The 23,007-nt window shown below is 42.9% G+C and overlaps 1 protein-coding gene across 2 annotated transcripts in view; it reads left to right on the top strand.

Annotated features, from left to right (window-relative positions):
* The window catches only part of LOC137652336 (protein NEDD1-like), a 152,408-nt gene that overhangs the window by 65,738 nt on the left and 63,663 nt on the right, over nt 1-23,007 (top strand). For both annotated transcript variants that reach the window (XM_068385680.1, XM_068385679.1), the window contains exons 4-6: nt 11,754-11,873; nt 18,626-18,760; nt 19,739-19,968. In XM_068385680.1, the coding sequence (XP_068241781.1) occupies nt 11,754-11,873; nt 18,626-18,760; nt 19,739-19,968 (485 nt within the window). The remainder of the gene's footprint in view (nt 1-11,753; nt 11,874-18,625; nt 18,761-19,738; nt 19,969-23,007) is intronic.

The raw sequence follows: 23,007 nt of genomic DNA on the forward strand, positions 1-23,007 counted from the left end.
ACAACAGGAAATACCAGTTCAAGGTACTGTGCTTCGGTCTTTCAACAACACCTCAAGTCTTCACCAGAGTGTTCGCTCTAGTGACGTCTTGGGCACACAGGATCGGCATTTGTCTCCTCCGTTATCTGGACGACTGGCTAATCCTAGCAGACTCGGTGTCAACCCTTCTTAAACAGTGAGAAAAACTTCTGAGGCTTTGCCAAGATCTGGAGATCATTGTAAACCTCAAGAAGTCCTGCCTGCTTCCCACGCAAAGACTGGTACTGTGTACCTTGGCATGATCATAGACACCAATCTCCACAAACCCTTCCTATCAGGCGACAGGATAATGATGCTGAGAATTGTTGCAAGACCCTTTCTCAAACGAGAAGAACTTCCAGCCCAGTAGGGCCTATGTCTCCTAGGGTACTTATCATCCTTGGCCTGTCTAGTTCCCAATGGCCGCCTCAGGATCAATCCCTCTAGTGGCCGCTCAAGTCCAGGTGGAATCAAGCCTTCAACTCTCCGGGCACCCTGATCCCCATGGGACCAGTGGGACTGACAGACCTCGAAGGGTGGGTGAGAGACAAGAACCTGAGAACAGCATTAGATCTGGGCGTAGATCTTCTCTTCTTCCCCCCCCCCCCCCCAGAATTGATGCTGTTCCCTGACGCTTTAAAAAAGGGATGGGGCCCATGTGCTGCACCACACAACCTCAGGCCTCTGGTCAGAGTCAGAAAAATACCTGCAAATAAATCTCCTAGAAACGGAGGCTGTCTTTCTGGGCCTTCAACAGTTCCATCAGTTCCTGGCGGGCCATTCAGTGGTGGTGATGAGTGACAACTCCACGGTAGTGGCTTACATCTACAAGCAACGAGGTACTTTTTCGCAGCCCCTATCCCATCTAGCAGTAGAAATACCGAGATGGGCCGAGAATCACTCGATACCACTATCAGCATGCTTCATTCCAGACGAGAGGAATGTGCTCGCCGACAACCTGAGCAGAGCATCTCAGATAGTGAGTACCGAGTGGTCTTTGGATCATCTAGTAGCCAACAAAGTCCTGACTTTGTGGGGTTCTGCAACTGTGGATCTTTCCACAACGCCCCTGAACTTCAGGCTCCTGTTGAATTGCTCCTCAGTCCCAGACTCCAAGGCTCTCTGGCATGATGCATTCCAACAACAGTGGGACAACATCGATGTCTACGCCTTTTCCCCTTGTTCTGTCTCATGAGAAGGGTGCTCAACAAGGCCAGAACATCGGTCAACCTCTCGATGACCCTCATAACTTCGCTATGGCATCATGCGGAATGGTCTCCGAACCTAATGCAGCTCCTGATCGAGTCTCCAAGAGAACTCCCTCCAAGACACAACCTGCTCAGACAACCACATGCCAACATCTTCCATAAAGCCGTAGCTCTGCTACGACTTCACGCCTGGAGACTATCCAGCATCTACTTACTCAGAGAAGATTTTCGGAACAAGTTAAAAACAGTGGAACGTTTTCGGTGGTTGGTGACGTAAAAGGGGTATCTCCTCTCGATGCCACTAATCTTGCAATAGCAGAGTACTTCATGTATTTTCGTGAAGAAATGCGCCTTTCAGTCTCGGCGGTAAAAGGCTATCAATCAGCCTTAAGGGTCAGTGTTAGACTGAATAGAATGGACATTTCTTTATCGCTAGAACTTTCCTTACTCATCTGGAGTTATGAACTTACCTGTCCTCAGCTGGAAGTGAGACCTACCCATGGAACGGGGTTTGAGTTCTCAGTTCTCTGAAGTGACCTCATTACGAACCATTACGCCATGCAACAGATCGTCACCTGACTCTAAAGACGGTGTTCCTGCTCGCTTTGGCTTTGGCCAAATGAATCAGCGAACTTCATGGTCTCTCATACAACATTGCCCATTCAAGGGGAGAGGTAACATTCGACTTCGTCCCTGAGTTTGTTGCCAAGACTCAGAATCCGGGGGTTGCGGATCCCCTATTCGACTCCTTCCGGATTTCAAGTCTCCGCTCTGTAGCAGACGACCCTGATCATCTCTTACTCTGTCCAGTGAGGAATTTTAAACTTTACCTCAAAAGAACAACAGCAGCCCGTCCCCGTGTGCCTTCACTTTTTGTCTGCACAGGGAGGAACAAGAGGAGGATGACCAAGAATACCATCTCTGTTTAGATTTGCAGTATCATAGACCATACCCTGAATCCAGATCCTCCTCCTTCACGTTGCCCCAAAGCCCACGATGTCAGGCGTGTAGCTATGTCCCTGGCCCTCAAAAGAAACTTTTCAGTGACACAGGCTCTACAGCCTGGGGTGTGGAAACGTCAAACTACATTCACAGCCCTCTACCTGCAAGACGTGGCCCACAGGAGGCTCATTACGTTCTCTATCACATCTGTAGTGGCTGCACAACAGCTGGTATAATAACTCAAGCTCCTTCTTGGACAAGTAGCTGAAGGGTGAGGGCACTGTTACCTGGTTTTAGTCTGTGTAAATGAAAAGGTATGACTGGCTCTTATTTTTTTCATCCTCCCGTCTCTTGGGGAAAGCAGCAGGCTGGGCTCTGTGCACAAGCTGACCTCAAACCACTGCAGGTAAACCATGCTTCCTATTGTACCTAGTATTGTATCAATACTATTGCGTCCCCATACCCTGGTGAGGTGCTATTGGGAAGTCTCGGTTTCAACAGTTTTTCCTACCGAGACACCGAATAACTTTACTTTGACAGTTGCACTGCATATCTCAACACTCAGCTTGCGAAGGCCGCAAACCTTGCGTAGCAAGTTTTAGCAAAGTGTAGGTACTCCTTATTTTTGGTACATATCTATTCAAAATAAGGAGCCCCTGGGTAGCCAAAAATCCAGTTTGGCAGGGACATCCTCCCACCCTCCTAATGGGTGAGTCACCCCTAATAAATAGGGTAGTTTTGTATTCCAGTTACGGAACAAATGACAAATTCGTAGGTAATTTGTATTTTTCCTAACAAGACAAAACTTTAGCTATTTATACAAACTTACCCACCAACTCTATCCCCCTTGATGTCCTACCTCTAAGCAAAGTGAGCTCAATTACAGGTGTGTGATGGGGAGGGGTAGCAAGCCAACCCCCTTTCCCTTGCTAACTAGTGGGATGGGTAGTTAACGCTCGCTAAATTTTAATGGCTCGGCCTTTCAGCTTCACCGAAAGTAATACCCCTAATAAATAGCTAAAGGTTTTTATTGTTAGAAAAAATACAAATTACCTCTGAATTTGTCATATTTTTTAAAGTAAATACCAAAAAACTTATTTCCCTCTAATTATAAGTGGGACATATGCAAAAAATAATAAGTGGATCATAAACAGAAAATGGAAAAAAATATCAAGGTTGAAATCATACATCTACAATTATCATGACCAATTAAGATGAAGTAGACCAATACATTGACCATACCTACTTTAAGAAAACAAGAAAAAATTTGAATACCATTAAACGTTGAGAATAACACTCCCCTAGCAATATCCAGTACATCAATTTTGAGTTTGGAAAAGTTAAAACAACCACCAAACATGGGTTCCATCAATATGTAGAAAAGGATAGTCTACATTTAAATGATGTTTTTAAGTAAATTTTGTTATCGTATTTTTTTCACTTGTAGGATAAACATTCATACATTCATTGAAAAATAACTATTAATAGTATTTTTACAGTAATATAGGAAACCGCAGGCTAAATGTTAAAACACAGCATTCAATTTTATAAGCTGATTGACTAGTTTAAGCACCAAACATTATCGCATTCTAAAAAAAGTAGGATTTTAAAAAAAGATAATTATGCTTCATTAAAGCAATTGTGTACTTTGGTTTTCAATTTTGGGTGTATTTCAATTATCAATAATTAGTGGCTTTTTTACTCTATGCTTATATATAAGGTGGTAGGGCAATGACTTACTTGTTATGAGTCATCTTACCTTTTACTGAATCTGTTTTAATAATATATAATTACATCTTAAAAGCAGTAGGAACTACAATACTGATAGAAACCACATTAAAACAATCTAGTGTAGTAAAGTGGGTTAGCTAGAGTATTAGTCAACTGATGGTAGGCAATTGTCAGTGTGTTGGTAGGTTATGAGTTGACTCACACTAGGGCAGCAAGCATTCACAGATTTTCAATCTTTGCGCCTTTCTCTGTTACATAACCCCACCAATATTGAGTGCTGATTGTAATTTACTAAGGAACCTCCTTCTGAGAGACCCTTTTCCATCCTCAATTTAGGTCTTTTAGCCTGTTCTTTAACACTGGATCGACCATTGAAGCAAACTGAAGAAGGCCCAAAATCTTCTTGTGTTACTGCATGGAAGAGAAGTGGCTCAAAATAAAGAATATAATCCTGCTTAGAATTCTTTGCTGAGATGCTTTTGTAAGGGTTAGGGTGGGTTTCAATTATGTCCCATTGGAGACCTAACCACTGAAATGTCAACAAAAAGAGGCAAAACCTGATTTGTGTGTTTGAGGCATAATTCTTTTGTTTCCACGCAAATTAGCCAATTGTCTAAATAACCTTTAATCTGATAAAAATGGGTGTGTATCTGACTGACAGGTGGGCAAGGCACCCCTTTCCTACCATCTGCCAATCAATATAATTACTGTACCTTGTAAATTTTTAACTGCCATTCCAGCTTTGCTGAAGTTGTACATTTATTAAAGAACTCAGGTTTGTATAGTTAGGTAAAATACAGATTAGTTTTAAAAAGTTTTGTATTTTCCTTTATGTTACTTGTTTAGTACACTTGCTAAAAGTTTTAGTTAAAATGATGTTTATATTAATTCAATTAGTATTCATTAGAGCTGAATGAGCTCAACTGGGTGAGCAAAAGTTATTAGAACTGTAGTTTTTCAATATTTAACTTAGCCGGTGATTATAATAGCTGCAGCTCTGCTGCTCGACAGAAAACTCTACGGAAAAAATCCGCCAGCGATCGCTATGCAGGTAGGGGGTGTACTTCAACAGCGCCATCTGTCGTCCAGATACCCAGTACTCATTGTAAACAAAGAACTCAATTTTCTCTCTGTCGTGCTACCGGCAAGACCTACTAATTCGCTGTTGCTAACTGGATTTGTTTTCACAACTATTTGGTGAAGTACACTATTCTAGTTTTGAGCTTTCGCTGTGCAGGCTTTCTCTTCAATAAATCCTTGCATTCTTTTTTTGATATCGGATTATTTGTTGATGACTTTGGATAGTTTTTGAATTCCCCTTTGACCAATTCAAAATGGCTGACCCTTCTCAAGTCCCAAAATTCAGGAAGTGTAATGCTAGGGACTGTTCAAGGCGTCTTCCGAAGGCCTCTATCGATCCTCACACCGTTTGTTCCAATTGTCGGGATAAAACCTGTCAATTGGAAGATCGATGTGAGGAATGCGTTGGGCTTTCGGAATTCGATTTTATCGAATTCCAAAAATATACACGTAGGCTAGAGAGAGATAGAGTCAGGAGAAGTTCATCTCGTTCTGTTGATTTTTCCTCTCCTCATGCCCCACAACCTATTCCTTCCCCTGTAGTGGTTGCTCCTAATCCCCCTTCTGGCACTCAGGAACCTTCGATGGCTGATATGATGCGTGCCATCCAAGCTCTGGGTGAGAGAGTTGAGTCCCTGGCTAGTGACCGTAACCAGCTCATGGCGGACGTCAAGGAGCTGAAGTGTAAGAGTGCAGTGGGAAGTGATAAAGTGAGTGATAGTGTTGTGGATAGTGTTGCGCTTGAGGGTTCGTCTGTTCGTGCCTGTCGTCCTCCTAGTCCGGGACCTCTTGCAAGCTCCCAAGTCCAGGGGAGAAGCAATGTCGTACGACCAATGGGTTCGAGAGGCTTTAATCAGCGAACAGACGTTCCCTCCGTGGTTTCGGGCGTATCTACCCAAGATCGCCCCACCCACACAAAGACGAGAGAGCCCATTTATTCCTCGTCTGCGGAAGAGGTTTCTCGCAAGAAACCATGGACCAAGGTCTCACGACCACTTAAGCGCAAGTCGGTCCCTTCCGCGCAAGTCCAACGGCCCAGTTGTAGCCACTGGGTCAGTTCGGACTCGCTGCAGTCTTCCGATGACTGCTCACCTCCTAAGAGAGGCAAATCGGTACCGCCTCAGGCAGTTACACCGTCTGTCGCCGCACCTGCTCCTGCAGACCCTAAGTGGTCTTTGCTGCAGACCATGCAGTCCCAATTAACGTCTCTGATGCAGGACTTTCGTGCGGAGAAGGTTGCTGCTGCACCAGCCTCTTGCCTACAACCAACCACACACTCGGTTGTGCGTCCTGTGGACGCTGAGGAGACCTTCTTGCGCACTCCAGCTGAGAGAGTCCCGCCACCCATGCGTTCCAGTGTGCCCTGCCAGCCGCATGTTGACGTTCAGCGACGCACGGAGCCTTCCGTTGACGTTCGCGAGGTTCAACAACCGTCAGAGTTATTTTGTTTTGACGCGGTGCGTCAACCTCCGCAACCCAGTGTGGTTGCCACTGCTCACCCACATCAGACTAGACAGTCTGGAGTAGACGCTGTGCGTCCCCGCGCTGCTATGGTTGTTGCTAGCTCACAGACTGGGCAACAGTTCCATGACTTTGCGTCCGGTTCAGTCACGCGTGCACCCGTGCGACCGGACTCAGCTAACCAGCCGTTACCTACTCCATTGCCGCTTCCTCCTCAATACTCGGATGATGGACTTTCTGATGATGATGATGCTGCACACGTTGATGAACCACATTCGGACCTTGACGAGCCTAAGTCCACGCAACCCTCTTTGGACTTTAGAAAAGTTCTTGCTCTGTTCAAAGAGATATTTCCGGACCAGTTTGTGTCTGTGGCTCCGCGCTCTCCTCCGTCAGAGTTTGTATTAGGTACGCCGTCATCCTCGCCTGCCTTTACTAGACTCGTCCTCGCACGCTCGTCCAAGAGAGCTTTACGAGTGATAGGAGAATGGATGCAGTCCAAAAAGAGTCTAGGGAAGACAGCCTTTACGTTTCCCCCTGCTAGACTCTCTTCCAGATCGAGCGTCTGGTATGCCACGGGAGAAGTTCTCGGCTTGGGAGTTCCTGCCTCTGCCCAGGGCGACTTCTCAAGTCTTGTAGACTCTCCCCGCAGGCTAGCCATGAGACGCTCTAAGATATGTTGGTCATCTTCGGACCTAGACCACCTGTTGAAAGGGATATTTAGAGCCTTCGAGGTCTTCAACTTTTTAGACTGGTGTCTGGGAGCTTTGAGCAGGAAGATCTCCCCGACAGAGAAGGAAACTTCCTTGCTCATCATGTCCTGCATGGACAAGGCCATACGTGACGGGTCTAATGAGCTTGCTGCATCGTTCGTATCCGGAGTCCTCAAGAAGCGTGAGAACCTTTGCTCTTTCCTGTCAGCTGGAGTGACACCTTGTCAAAGATCCGAACTTCTGTTTGCTCCTCTTTCTAAGTGCCTTTTTCCAGAGGACTTGATTAAGGAGATTGCTGCTTCTTGGATACAGAAGGACACTCATGACCTGGTTGCGTCCTCTGCCCGCAAAGCCACCCCTTTGCCTACCTTGTCAGCTAGACCAAGGATGGACACTCCAGCGTCCCGATTTATTCTGCCCTTTCGTGGCAGAGCCTCCAGCAGAGGAGGTGCTCGTGCCGAAGGGAGACGTGGGAAGAAGAAAGGAACCAAGTCCTTTAAAGGCAGAGTCTGACTGCCAGCTTCTTCAGACAGCAGTGGGAGCCAGACTCAAGAACTTCTGGCAGACCTGGGAGAAAAGAGGCGCAGATGCACAATCTGTGAAGTTGCTCAGAGAGGGGTACAAGATCCCGTTTGTACGAAAACCCCCTCTAGCAACGTCTCCCATCGATCTCTCTCCCAGGTACAGAGAGGAAGACAAGAGACAGGAGGTGTCTCTCTTACTAGAAAAGGGAGCGGTAGTCAAAGTCCTGGACCATCAAACCCCGGGCTTCTACAACCGTCTCTTCTTAGTGGCAAAGAAGGCAGGAGGGTGGAGGCCGGTGCTAGATGTCAGTGCGCTGAATGTCTTTGTCACAAAGCAGACGTTCTCCATGGAGACCACAAAGTCCGTTCTAGCAGCGGTCAGAAGGGAAGACTGGATGGTCTCTTTAGACCTAAGGGACGCATACTTCCACGTCCCCATCCACCCAGACTCCCAACCTTTTCTGAGATTTGTTTACGAAAAGGTTGTCTACCAGTTTCAAGCCCTGTGCTTTGGCCTAAGCACAGCTCCTCTTGTGTTTACGAGGCTGATGAGGAATGTAGCCAAATTCCTTCATTTAGCGGACATCCGAGCCTCCCTCTATTTGGACGACTGGCTTCTAAGAGCTTCTTCCAGTCGTCGCTGTCTGAAGGATCTAAAGTGGACTCTAGATCTGACCAAAGAATTGGGTCTCCTTGTCAATATGGAAAAGTCTCAAGTGGTCCCATCCCAAACTATTGTGTATTTAGGGATGGAGATTCACAGTCTAGCTTTTCGGGCTTTTCCGTCGGCCCCCAGAACAAGTCAAGCCCTGTTATGCATCCAGAACATGCTGAAGAAGGAACGATGTTCAGTCAGGCAGTGGATGAGTCTGATAGGGACACTATCATCCCTGGAACAGTTCGTATCGTTAGGAAGACTACACCTCCGTCCTCTTCAATATCACCTAGCTGTTTACTGGAAAAAGGACAAGACGCTAGAAGCGGCCTCGATCCCCATTTCCGAGAAGATGAAGTCTTCCCTGACTTTGTGGAAGGACAGTATCAGCCTCAGAGAGGGTCAGCCCCTGGCTGTTCAGACTCCCAACCACGTTCTCTTCTCGGACGCATCGGACACAGGCTGGGGCGCGACATTGGACGGTCGGGAATGCTCGGGAACTTGGAACTCGAGTCAAAGGACAATGCATATCAACTGCAAGGAGCTACTGGCAGTTCATCTGGCCTTGAAAAGCTTCAAGTCTCTCCTTCAAGGCAAAGTGGTGGAGGTGAACTCGGACAACACCACGGCTTTGGCGTACATCTCCAAGCAAGGAGGAACCCACTCTATGACGTTGTACGAGATCGCAAGGGACCTCCTTACCTGGTCAAAAGGTCTAAACATTTCACTAGTAACGAGGTTCATCCAAGGCAACTTGAATGTCATGGCAGATTGCCTCAGTCGGAAGGGACAAATCATTCCAACAGAATGGACCCTACACAAGGATGTGTGCAAGAGACTTTGGGCCACATGGGGCCAGCCAACCATAGATCTCTTCGCAACCTCGATGACCAAGAGGCTCCCAATATATTGCTCACCAATCCCGGACCCAGCAGCAGTTCATATAGATGCCTTTCTCCTAGATTAGTCACATCTAGACCTATATGCATTCCCCCCGTTCAAGATTGTCAACAAGGTACTGCAGAAGTTCTCCTCTCACGAAGGGACAAGGTTGACGTTAGTTGCTCCCCTCTGGCCCGCGAGAGAATGGTTCACCGAGGTACTTCGATGGCTAGTGGACGTTCCCAGAACTCTTCCTCTAAGGGTGGACCTTCTACGTCAACCACACGTAAAGAAGGTACACCAAGGCCTCCACGCTCTTCGTCTGACTGCCTTCAGACTATCGAAAGACTCTCGAGAGCTAGAGGCTTTTCGAAGGAGGCAGCCAGGGCGATTGCTAGAGCAAGGAGGACATCCACCCTTAGAGTCTACCAATCCAAGTGGGAAGTCTTCCGAAACTGGTGCAAGTCAGTATCGGTATCCTCGACCAGTACCTCTGTAACTCAAATAGCTGACTTCCTTTTATACCTGAGGAAAGAACGATCTCTTTCAGCTCCCACTATCAAGGGTTACAGAAGCATGTTGGCATCAGTCTTCCGTCACAGAGGCTTAGATCTTTCCAACAACAAAGATTTACAGGACCTTCTTAAGTGTTTTGAGACCACGAAGGAGCGTCATTTGGCTACACCTGGTTGGAATTTAGACGTGGTACTAAGATTCCTCATGTCAGAAAGGTTCGAGCCGCTACAATCAGCCTCCTTTAAAGATCTCACTTTAAAGACACTTTTCCTGGTTTGCTTAGCCACAGCTAAAAGAGTCAGTGAGATTCACGCCTTCAGCAGGAACATCGGATTTTCATCTGAAACGGCTACATGTTCTCTACAACTTGGTTTTCTAGCCAAAAACGAGCTACCTTCTCGTCCTTGGCCGAAATCGTTCGATATTCCAAGCCTTTCAAATATGGTTGGAAATGAACTAGAAAGAGTCTTATGCCCTGTGAGAGCTCTTAAGTTCTATTTAAGACGAACTAAACCTTTACGAGGACAGTCAGAAGCTTTATGGTGCTCAGTTAAGAAACCATCTTTGCCTATGTCAAAGAATGCTTTATCCTATTTTATCAGACTGTTAATACGAGAAGCTCATTCACATCTGAGTGAGGAAGACCAAGCTTTGCTGAAGGTAAGGACACATGAAGTTAGAGCTGTCGCAATTCAGTGGCCTTTAAACAAAATAGATCTCTGCGAAGTATAATGGACGCAACCTATTGGAGAAGCAAGTCAGTGTTCGCGTCTTTTTATCTTAAGGATGTCCAGTCTCTTTACGAGAACTGCTACACTCTGGGACCATTCGTAGCAGCGAGTGCAGTAGTGGGTGAGGGCTCAACCACTACAATCCCCTAATTCCATAACCTTTTTAATCTTTCTCTTGAAATGTTTTTATTGTTGTTTTTGGGTTGTCCGGAAGGCTAAGAAGCCTTTCGCATCCTGGTTGATTTGGCGGGTGGTCAAATTCTTTTCTTGAGAAGCGCCTAGATTAGAGGTTTTGATGAGGTCCTGTGGTATGGGTTGCAACCCTTCATACTTCAGATCCTAGGGGTCGCTCAGCATCCTAAGAGGATTGCGAGGCTCCGTAAGGAAGACGTACTTAAAAAGGCAGAGTAATTGTTCAAGTCGACTTCCTTACCAGGTACCTATTTATTTTGTTTTTGTTATTTTGATAACTTCTAAAATGAAATAAAAAATCCTTAGCTCATAATAATGTAAACATTTATTGCTGGTCTCTACCTACCCCCCTGGGTGTGAATCAGCTATTATAATCACCGGCTAAGTTAAATATTGAAAAATGTTATTTTTATAATAAAATAAATTTTTGAATATACTTACCCGGTGATTATAAATTAAAGGACCCTCCCTTCCTCCCCAATAGAGACGCAGTGGACCGAGGAGAAAATTGAGTTCTTTGTTTACATTGAGTACTGGGTATCTGGACGACAGATGGCGCTGTTGAAGTACACCCCCTACCTGCATAGCGATCGCTGGCGGATTTTTTCCGTAGAGTTTTCTGTCGAGCAGCAGAGCTGCAGCTATTATAATCACCGGGTAAGTATATTCAAAAATTTATTTTATTATCAAAATAACATTTTACTCTCACTCTAAATTTTTTTCACTCTGCTATCAAGTGTCAAGTCACTCGCAGTACTGTAAGCTGTTTTATCAATGCAATTTCAAGTATTTTATGGTGTTTATCCTTTCACACTCGAAAGAGTGAAGTTAAAATCATGGACCAAATACAGAAAACTCAGTTAGAGTGGGGTATTACTATATAAAGTACATTATAGGGAATTTATAAGATTTTGGATAATTATGCAGACCTGAACTCCATCCAATCTAGGTTATCAAGATCTTCCTGTTTTTAAAGGGAAATAGTTATAGTTGAATGAATGAGCACCCTTTGAGTAGTCCCTGTGTTTTTAATATGAATAATAATTACCAGGATATGCAGATCATATTTTTACATATACATTACTTTTGTTCCCTTGCAGGATTCTCCTTCTTACATAAAATTTCCTTGCCGCTCATCACATTACCTTGGGGTTGGAAGCAAGGAGGGTACTGTGGCTTTGTGGAACCTTAAGACAAAATCTGAGAAGAAAGCCTTTACTGTAAGTTTATTTTCAATTGTAAAGTACATTTGTTGATCATCTGTTTTAATTTGGTCTAATTATATTGAATATTTTGCTACATTGTTATACCACATTAGCTATTTATTTCTTTGTGGATTCAAAGGAATTGGTAGATTATGTCATGTTCCATTGCTAGGCAACTGTTGTACATGACACACCCCGCTTGTATCAAGCATTTACTCATATAATGATTCTGGCTGTGAAGGTAGTCGGATGGGTCTGCCTTTATTCTTATGATCTTGATCAGACAACCGCATCACCTGTTCTTCGCTATTACAGTATAGTGCCTGTTCTTTTGTCTTTTATGTCTTGACATTCTTGTTACTTGCCTTATTCATCTTTTGTTAAGTGTTTGTACCTTTTGACTATTTCAAATTCAATGTGCTCCTGCTTGGGCCATAATGGCCACCCCTGTGGTACCTTCATGAGCTGGGTAGAAGTGGACCCTCACCTGGTATGTCCATTGTGTCAAGGGAAAGCATGTTGGGTGATATGTCCATATGAGTATTGTTGGGAATGGTCACCCTCCCAGTGGGATAGATATTGTTCTGGCCGTAAGAAGTAAGCTGAGAGAGATCACTTTCCTTGTTCCCCTTCTGCAGTGAGAAGAAACGTAAGGTAGGTTCTCCCCACTTAATTCTTCATGTCAGGAGCCTTCTGAGGTTTCTGTTATTGAGGACATTGGCTGTAATTTCATTAAAATGTTAGCACCTAGTGTTAATAATGTGCAATATGAAATTCATCATGTTCTTATCGTGGATCCCCTGGCTACAGCCTCTGTGCTCCTTGAGATGGAGATGCTGTATACTTCTATACCAGGTTATGCTGCTATGTCTAGACCTCCCTCACCCCATACTAGTGCGCTGAGTGGATATTACATTTGTCAGACTATGCAGACAAGATGTTCACCCTATAGAAGATTCTTTAATTAGAATAGTGAAAGCATCTCCTTGTTCCTGGAAGGACCATAGAGTTGAGCCTGCCATTTCCCCCCATACCAAGGCAGCCTTATTGAAAGATCCTGATCACCAGTCTCCAAGTCGTATTAACGAGAAAGGCTTGCCTTGTACACCTTGGGGTCCTCGGTAGAAAACTCCTCTAAAGAGCGCCCGGAATGAGTCAAGAGATTTGTCATTTCTCTACTATGAGGCTGGTCTGACCACTTTGGCTGTGTCCCCCCCCCCCACCACCAACAAGTATAACTTCCTGTCATTCCAAGAAATTCTTTTAAGAATACAGTCAGGCTTAACATTCAGATTCATAAATCTGAACGTGCCAACATATCTAAACAAGGCCGACAGGTCCAAGCAAGTTGTCACCCCTAAGCATCATGATGTCACTGCATGCGCTACCATCTTGACGCGTGAGAGTATTCTTCCACATAATGATACTAAGAAGAATGTAACCATATGCCCACCTGATGTTAGAGAGCATGGTAGAGCATTTCCACATAGGTTCAGTGTTCCCCTGAGTTTTATAAATTTTCAGCCAGGAACAAAAGAGATGAAAATTCATCCTACGCAAATAAGAACTCTGTGTCTTATGCTAAAAACAAACCCACTAAACGTCTACTGTAGATAGACCCCATTCTTACACTCAATCTGACGATCAGGATTATTGGGATAAGTGTTCTGCGGAGCGCTATTCTCTTTCAGGTATTTCTTTACAGGTAAAGAAAGCGAAGAAGAGGCGTGGAAAGTTTTCCCCTTTCCTGAGGATCACTCCCCCATCGGCTGTAGAGGAACGGATCGTCAGAAGATGTAGATGTGTTCCTCGCCGTAGGCGTTTAAGATGGCAGAGTGCTGAGAACTCTCTCTCACTTTGTAAAATGAGTTCTGAAAGAGACTTCAACTCTGCTTCCCATTCACGATATAGAGATGAACGGTCTTACAATGGAAGCGAACTAGATTCCTCCCACTCCTTCTACGCCTCCTCTTCTTGTTATTCAATGAGATTATGAGCCTCATCTGCCATTCAAGAGGTTTATAGGAGCCTCCCTTAGCGCCGACTATTAACAGATGGTGCGCTATAGACGCTACTTTTCTGCAGTCTCAAAGCCCCAGATTTAGTTTTGACGTAGCCCTTTCCAACCAGACTAAGGACACACTCGAGTTTTTAAATTCTCAAATCTCCTCTGCTGGAAACTCACTAAAAGTGAGTAGATCCTCAAAACTTCCGCCATTATCTTTATCGTGCTAGAGACATTTTTGTATTAACTCTGGTGCCTTTCAGAGCCCACTTCCCATTGATCCGTATGTGGGTAACTTAGTACTTTTAGTTACGGCGTAAAGACTACCGAACTTCCCATCCCTGATTTCAGGACTTGAACTGACTAACATGGAGGTATCAGCCATATAAGCCATTCAAACTTGCTTGTGGATAGATCACTGCTCTGGGGCACTGTTTCTAGAAACGTCAACGATGAGAACGTATGGAAACAGTTCAAGGAACTTTGAAGATCTGGTGCTAAAGCCAGAGAGTTCCTCCACCAGAATGTTTTCCTTTGGGGAATTTGTGTTCTGAAGAGGCGCAATGCTGTTGTAGCTAAGAGCTCTTGACAACTGTCTCCTAGAGACACTTACAGTTCTTGGGAACTCAGACCTAATAAATTCACCTTCCTTATTTCGGGCCTTGAGAAGTTAGAGAGGCTGGAACAGAACCCTATAGTACACTAAGCAGTGGCACTGAGGTTGCCCAATCCTCAAAAACAAAAAACTCCTTTTAGGCCACCCCCCCAAACAGAAACATATCCTCCCCTCCACGGATGCACAACACCCTAAGAGGCTGAATTTTAGACCTAACTTTCGTTGGAAAAGCTATCCCTCTGGTCGAAGAGGATGTGGTGGCAGAAGTTCACATTTTGTAGGTAGTAGGTTGGCCAAGGCACCAGCCACCCATTGAGATACTACCGCTAGAGAGTTATTGGGTCCTTTGACTGGTCAGACAGTACTACATTGGATCCCTCTCTCTGGTTACGGCACATCTCATCTTTGCTGACACTTACACAGAATAGTCTGGCCTATTCTTTACACATTCTCCTCTTTCCTCATACACCTGACAACCCTAAGATTACCAAACAATTCTTCTTCGCTCAAGGGGTTAACTACTGCACTGTAATTGTTCAGTGGCTTCTTTCCTCTTGGTAAGTGTAGAAGAGACTTTAGCTATGGTAAGCAGCTCTTCTATGAGAAGGACACTCCATAATCAAACCACTGTTCTCTAAGTCTTGGGTACTGCCATGGTCTCTGTACCATAGTCTTCCACTGTTTTGGGTTAGAGTTCTCTTGCTTGAATGTACCCTCGGGGACACTTTTCTATTATGTTTCTCTTCTTATTGTTATTTTGAAGTTTTTATAGTTTATATATGAAAGATTTATTTTAAGCTTATTATTGTTCTTAAACTTCTTTTGCAGATTATTTCCTTATTTCCTTTCCTCACTGGGCTATTTTCCTTGATGGAGCCCTTGGGGCTATAGCATCCTGCTTTTCCAACTAGGGTTGTAGCTTAGCAAGCAATAATAATAATTAGGGAGGGCATGTTCTCCAGTTTACTACCAGTGGGGGATGCCTCCAATGCACATGATAAAAGTCGCACGACCCTTAAACGGTAGAAGTCCTCCATTCAAGGTACTGGATCCTCTTTATAGACTGTCCACCTCTGACCAGGAATTGGATCCAACCATTTTATTTGAAGGATCTCCATAAGACCTACTCCTATCAGAGGAAGTCTCTGAGTTGCTAAGCAAACAAGCAGTGGAGGAAGTCTTTGATGACGCTCCAGGTTTTCTCAGCAATTTGCTCCTGGTGGAGAAGTTGGCGCTAGGTTGGAGACCCGTTAAAGACCTCTCCCTCATGAACCTCTCTATTTTACATACAAGGGGACCCCCAATGAGGACCCCAACATTTGTTTTCCAGGCCATCAGGAAAAACGACTACCTACTGATCATAGACTTGAAAAATGCTTACTTTCAGGTCCCCATTCATCCTGCCTCAAGGTATTACGTTAAGGTTTTCCTTTTGAAACAAACTGTTCCAGTTCAAGGTGCTATCTTTGGCCTATCTACAGCCTTCCAGATCTTCACCAAAGTCTTTGGCCTTGTTTAAATCTGGGCACATGCTATGGGCATCAGGCTCATGAGATACTTAGACGACTGGGTTCTCATGGCAGAAACCCGAGCTCTCCTGCTGAAACACAGAGACCTACTTCTGGATCAGTGCAAAGAGTTAGAGATACAAGTGAACCTGCAGAAGTCCAGCCTCGTCCCCAACCAGTCTATCGGGTATCTGGGTATGGACATAGACTTGGTGTAAGCCAAAGCTTTCCTTGCTGTTGACAGAGTTGTAAAGCTCAGGACTTTGGCAACAACTTTTCTGAAAGGGAACCTCCTGTCTGCCCTGACATTGCAGAAGTTAGGTCATCTCTCCTCATTAGAGAAACTCATCTCTGGGGGGACATTGCATCTGCGTTTGGTGTAGTGGGCTCTGTAGACCCAGTGGTCACAAGCCTTAGACCACCCTGCAACCCTGCTGCAAGTACCTTAGGAGGTGATATCAGACCTACTGTCGAGGCTGAACGAGGAGAACCTGTTAGTACTGTAGGAACCCCCCTTAAGGCCCCTCCCCCACAGCTCATGCTATTCACAGATGCATCTCACCAGGAAAGGGGTGCTCATCTGAGTAAAAAACAGATCTCAGGGCTTTGGTCAGAAGAGGATAAGAACTTCACATAAACTTCCTTGAAATGAAAGCTGCTTAACTAAAGTTACTCCACTTCACAGAGACTCTGAAAGGTCACTATATGGTTTTGATGAGTGACAACTCAACAGTATTGACCTACTGTACATCTCTAAACAAGGAAACATAGTCTCTCTCCTACTGTGCACCCTAGGAGCAAAGATTCTAAAGTGGACACTGTCCCAAGCGACCTCTCTCTCGGCGAGGTTTAACCCAGGGAATAGAAATGCCATTGCAGACCCTCTGAACCGTCGAGGTATGACATTGTGGGGTTACCCATCTCTGGACATGTTTGCCACCCCCGTGAATCGCAGACTTCTGGTGTATTACAGTGATGGTCTAGACTTCTATGCTTTCCCACCGTTCTGTCTGATTCATCAGTCACTGAACAGAATCAGAACATTCAAGGGAGTCAGAGTAATGCTAGTGGCCCCAAGTGGCCAGCAGTGGAGTGGTACTCAGACCTACTAGAACTTCTCACGGAAATACCTCGAGAACTTTGAGAATAGCCAAACCTGCTACGCCAACCTCACATAAGAAAATTCCACTATGCAGTTCATTGCCTATCCCTTCATGGCTGGAGATTATCCAGCGTCTCCTATGAAAGAAAGGCTTTTCAAAACCAACTCCAAACGAGCTTTCTGGATACCTCCGAAAGTCTTCTAGAGCAGTTTGCAAGGCAAAGTGAAAAATCTTTTGTGATTGGTGTCGTAGGGGGAGTATTGCTCCACTCAAAGCCACTATTCCCCTGATTGCAGACTTAAGCATTCCTAAGAAACAAGAAGGCCCTTTCAGTCACTCCGGTAAAATGCTATAGCTCGGTCTTAAGCCAAGTATTCAATCTGGAAGGACTGGATCTCTGAGACTGTTGGGAACTCTCAATCTTGATTAGAAGTTTCGAGCAGTCTTGCCTTCCTTGAGAACAAATCCCCCCTCCTGGGATGTGACTAAGGTGCTATGGGTCTTGAAAAAGGACCCATACAAACCTATGCATAAAGCCTTAGACAGAGACCTTACCTTAAAGACAATCGTCCTCCTTGCCTTAGCTTCACCCAAGATTGGGTGAACTGCATGGTATATCTCATCTTATGTCATATTCTAGAGGGTGGAGAGAACTATCCTTGTTTTTTGTTCCTGAATTTGTAGCCAAAATCCAATTGATAATGATATCAGATTGGACTCTTTCACAATCTTGTCTCTTAAATAACTAACTGATGACCCAGATGACATGTTACTATGCCCTGTAAGAGCAGTACGTACGTACCTAAAGAGGACGCAGTATCTTAGGCCTAAAATCTGTAGTCTGTTTGTGAGTTCTAGCCATTTCTAAAAGAAATTTTTCAAAAATGCCATTTCTTTCTGGTTGATAGAAACTATAAGTGAGGCTATGAATCCTCAGGGGAAGCATCTCCAAGGGTACTCCCCCCACCTTATGTACATGATATAAGTGGTCTTGCTGCAATCTTAGCATTCTGCAAAAACCACTCGGTAGCTCAAGTTTAAAAGCAGGAGTCTAGAAGAGACAAACAACTACCTTAAAGATTATATACACAGGTCCTTAGACACCTTTTCATAGGACCTATTGTTGCTGCACAACAAATAGTCTAGTCTAAGCTCTCATGGGACAAGTAACTGTTCCTATCTCAGGTATCAGATATTCTTTGCCATCTCGCAAAAGTTTTTGACCAGAAGCGTTGCATGAGTAAATGCTTGATACGAATGGGCCACATCATATGCAGCAGTTGACTAGCAACACAACATGACGTAATCTAGTGATTTCTTTTTGATTGTCTGGCCGTAGAAAACGAAACCAGAAGTAACCCCCATATAAATGATGTATGTTTGCATATCTAGGAAAAATATAAATTATATGAGATTTGCGGTTTTCTATCTCATGTTCCGAGAAATTCATTAGTACAAACATGATTATCATCATGTAATAAGATTACATAAAAATTTATGAACTAACCTGTGGGTGTGCTTATTGTCTCAACCAGGTTTCCAACTCTCCAATTTCCTGCGTGGCATTCAATCATAATGACTCCCATATTGCTGCTTCCTCAAAGGGGAGCATCTATCTTCTATCAACAATGAATAACAATGTTGGAGGACCGTACAAGATTTTTGATAAGGTAAAGTCCCTATACAGGTACAGGTATTGCGTATTTTTTATGTCATTCTTCTGAATAAATTTTTTGTTGTTGCTATTCTCCTTAAGCATTGAAGGTATGCAATTTTTGAACAGGATTTATTTAGTAAATTTTTTAAATCACTGAATTTATACAATTTGTAAAGTGTTAATAATTTATGGTAATTATTTTTATTAGTCATCTTTTATTTAGAATACGTAACTTATGATTCATCAGGGCTGTGAGAATCTTTCTCTGTATTTTAGAGCTTCTGTAAACTTAGGTTATGTACAAGATTAAGGTCTTATTACTTTTATAGATTTCCTTACTATCTTTAGCCGTCATTATTGTTGTTCATAATGGATAAACAACAGATTGTAGACATCTGGTATGAGCAATCAGAAAAATTGCCAAATCTCTTTTTATATTCATGTTGACAATAAGCAGGGACATCTTTTAAAGGATATTTATTTACAGTACTGTACTTTGAAGATGAGTCGCATAGTCTAAGAATTTTTAGCAAGGTAAATAAGTTAATATACTCTAGAAAACCCAATAAAAATTCTGGAAATATTTGATGACATGCTGACTGTAATACTGGTACTTTCAAGACTTGTAATACAGTATTGGCTTTTATAGTATTAAAACATTAGATAATTAAACGTATTAAAAAAAGCAGGTAATATTAGTATGATAGGGGTGGCAATTAGTGTAAAATAGACAACGAGATGACTTTGATATTTAAAAAAAAAAAACTATTATACTACATAAACTAACATCACATTGCAGTAATCAGTATTAAATGAGGAAATTAAACTAAAATTAGACCACACTATTTACAAACATAAAAAAAAAAAAAAAAATTTTTGTGAAAAATCACTGTTGAATAATAAAAAAATACTTTGATATATGATAATGATTAACTTGGATTAATTGAATTTTTCATTGTGTAACTCTTAATTATTTATATATTGTTTAAAGCCAGTGACTGAAGTTGTGTATAGTATGGTGAAGAAATCTTTAGTTGGGTGTTCATCTGAAGGGGGCTCTGTTGCTCTCTTTGATTCCAACGCAAACAAACTGCTACATACCTTTGCTAATGCCCATGCAGCACCTGTGTCATCTGTGTCCTTCTCACCCATCAACGAACTCTTGATGACATCTGTGGGTTATGATAAGAAGTTGGTGTGCTACAGCATTCAGACCAAGAAGTAAGAATCTGTTTATTGGTGCACTTTCATCTTTGCAGTTTTGTTAGCAAGAGTTTGCACATTATATTACTTGTTTTCCAATTTTTAAACTTTTCTAGATTATTTGGAAGTTACTAAGCACTTATGTAAATACAGAATGGCTCAATGAGATATAAGGTATTTTAGCTCATTGGTTTGGAGAAACTATTTTATCAAGAGATTCATGTAACTTATGTCTTCAGTTTCTGGTACACAGTAAGATATACTACTTCAAAGGACTGTTCTTGGTGTACTGGCATCAACAACAAAGTTGAAAAAATAATAGGATTGCTTAGCCAGTGAATTACTGAGATGCACTTTTATTTGCTTCAATTTGATAAAAGATATTTAGTACATCTAATGTTTAAAAGATTGAATTTTTTTATAGACCTTTTTATTAGTTATCATATGAATATCTCTCTCTCTCTCTCTCTCTCTCTCTCTCTCTCTCTCTCTCTCTCTCTCTCTCTCTCTCTCTCTCTCTCTCATTTTTTTGTACAAACAGAAGAAAATTTAGTATCCAGTATTTCAGTTTCAAAAATATTGGCAAAATTGACCACAAAATAGTTAGGTTTCGGGTAAATATTCCTCATCTAAAAGAAAGGAAAATTTAAAAAAAGCTAGACTACAGACGGAGTAACGGGATAAAACTGAAGGAATACACCACGAATTTAGAATACAAGGAGATGTGAACATAGATGCGCAATGGGACTTTGCAGAAATACTGTATATAAATAAAAAAAGCCTAAATGTATACCGCATAGAAAAATTTTACCACAACCTAAGTGGTTCAACAGAGTAATAGCTAATGCAATAAGAAGCAGAGACAGGAAACATAAATCAATGGGTCCACAGCTTTCAATTCATGAAACTTCCGAGCACCAGAAGTTAAGCTGAAAAGTAGAAAAACTTGTTAGAAAGCCCAAGATCAATGAAGAGAAAAGAGTGACTTCAGCTAGTAAAGCAGACCCAAAAGATTTTTTTTGTGTATGTAAACAGTGGAAAGCCAATCAAAAACAACATTAGCCCATTAAGAGACTCAGAGGGTAATCTTGTAACAAATGATTTGGAAAAAGCCGAACTGATGAATGCATATTTCACAACTGTATTCACTAGTGAAGAATCAAAAACCATCCCCGAACCAGCTATCAAATATGAAGGGCCACAACCATTAAATAGAATCATCTTTACTATGGGTGATGTCAAAAAGAAAATAAAAGGACTTAGTAAGTCTAAGGCACCAGGTCCAGATGATATTCATCCAAGAGAGATTATAGAACTACACTGTAGAAGAAGAGATAACCCCACACTTACAAAATGTTCTGAAAGACAGCTAAGGAAAGAAAGGCACCACAAGGTTGAAAACTAGGCATGTTCCTCCAATCTACAAGAAGGGACAAAAAGAAGAACCTGGCAACTACAGACCTGTGTGTCTAACTTCAGTTCCTTGCAAAAATTTTTCAATCAACTAAAATGGATTCAGTTGCAGAAAATATTCATACATATACCAAGGCACTTCACCCAATTTTGGGGGGTAGCCAACATCAAACAAATGAAACAGAAAAGGGGACCTCTCCTCTCTACGTTCCTACCAGCCTGACAAGGGACTCAACCGAGTTCGGCTGGTATTGCTAGGGGTCCACAGCCCACCCTCCCCCATTATCCACCACAAATGAAGCTTCATAACACTGAATCCCCTACTGCTGCTACCTCTGCGGTCATCCAAGTCACCGAAGGAAGCAGCAGGGCCTACCGGAACTGCGTCACAATCGCTTGCCATTCATTCCTATTTCTAGCACGCTCTCTTGTCTCTCTCACATCTATCCTATCACCCAGAGCTTCCTTCACTCCATCCATCCACCCAAACCTTGGCCTTCCTCTTGTACTTCTCCCATCAACTCTTGCAATCATCACCTTCTTTAGCAGACAGCCATTTTCCATTCTCTCAACATGGCCAAACCACCTCAACACATTCATATCCACTCTAGCTGCTAACTCATTTCTTACACCCGTTCTCTGCCTCACTACTTCGTTCCTAACCCTATCTACTCGAGATACACCAGCCATAATCTTCTGATAGACAGCCATAATGGTTTTAGACAAAAGAGATCATGTGTGACAAATATTTTGGAACTTTTCCACAACATATTTAGCATTTATGATAAAAGCAGGGCAATAGACATCATATACCTTGACTTTCAAAAGGTTTTTGACAAAGTGCCTCTTAGAAAATTTAGGATCAAAATTAGACCACTAGGTATCCTTGATGAGCCAACTGAATGGATTGAAGATTGGGTAACAAACAGAAAACAGAAAGTTGTAATCAATGGAGTAGCTTCAGAGTGGGCATCTGTTACAAGCGGAGTACCTCAAGGATCCGTTCTTGGCCCACTGCTATTTCTGATCTACATTAACTGCATAGATTTAGGATTAACTAGACGAATATCCAAATTTACCAATGATACTAAACTAGGCATAAATGCTGCAAACTCAGAAGACGTACAAGCCTTAAGAGAGGATCTAGTGAAGCTAGGAGAATTGTCCAGAAAATGGCAAATGCCTTTCAACTGAGAAATGTAATGTCATACAATACACAGGTTATAGTAACCCACAATCAAATTACTCACTGCTGGGTAATGAAATAGAAAGTGTGGTTAAGGAGGAAGATCTTGGTGTTATTATCAGGAAGGTTTAGAAGTTCATCAAACAGAGCATAAAAGCTGAAAAGAAAGCACAAAATCCAATAGGCTACATAAAGAGACAATTCAAATACAGAAACAAAGACACTGTACTACAGCTGTACACATCGCTAGTAAGACCCCATCTAGGATACGGAGTCCAATTCTGGGTTCCAAGTATTCAGAAGGATATAGATAAACTGGAAGCAGTACAAGCTAGGGCCACTAAACTAGTTCCAACACTGAGGCAATTTGGATACAGACGGAGGATGGAATGTTTGAATTTATTTGATCTAAAAGCTCGACGACTAGGGTGACAGTTAGTAGAGGCATTCAAAATTCT

The sequence above is a fragment of the Palaemon carinicauda genome, chromosome 13, assembly GCF_036898095.1.
Source record: "Palaemon carinicauda isolate YSFRI2023 chromosome 13, ASM3689809v2, whole genome shotgun sequence".
NCBI lineage: Eukaryota > Metazoa > Arthropoda > Malacostraca > Decapoda > Palaemonidae > Palaemon > Palaemon carinicauda.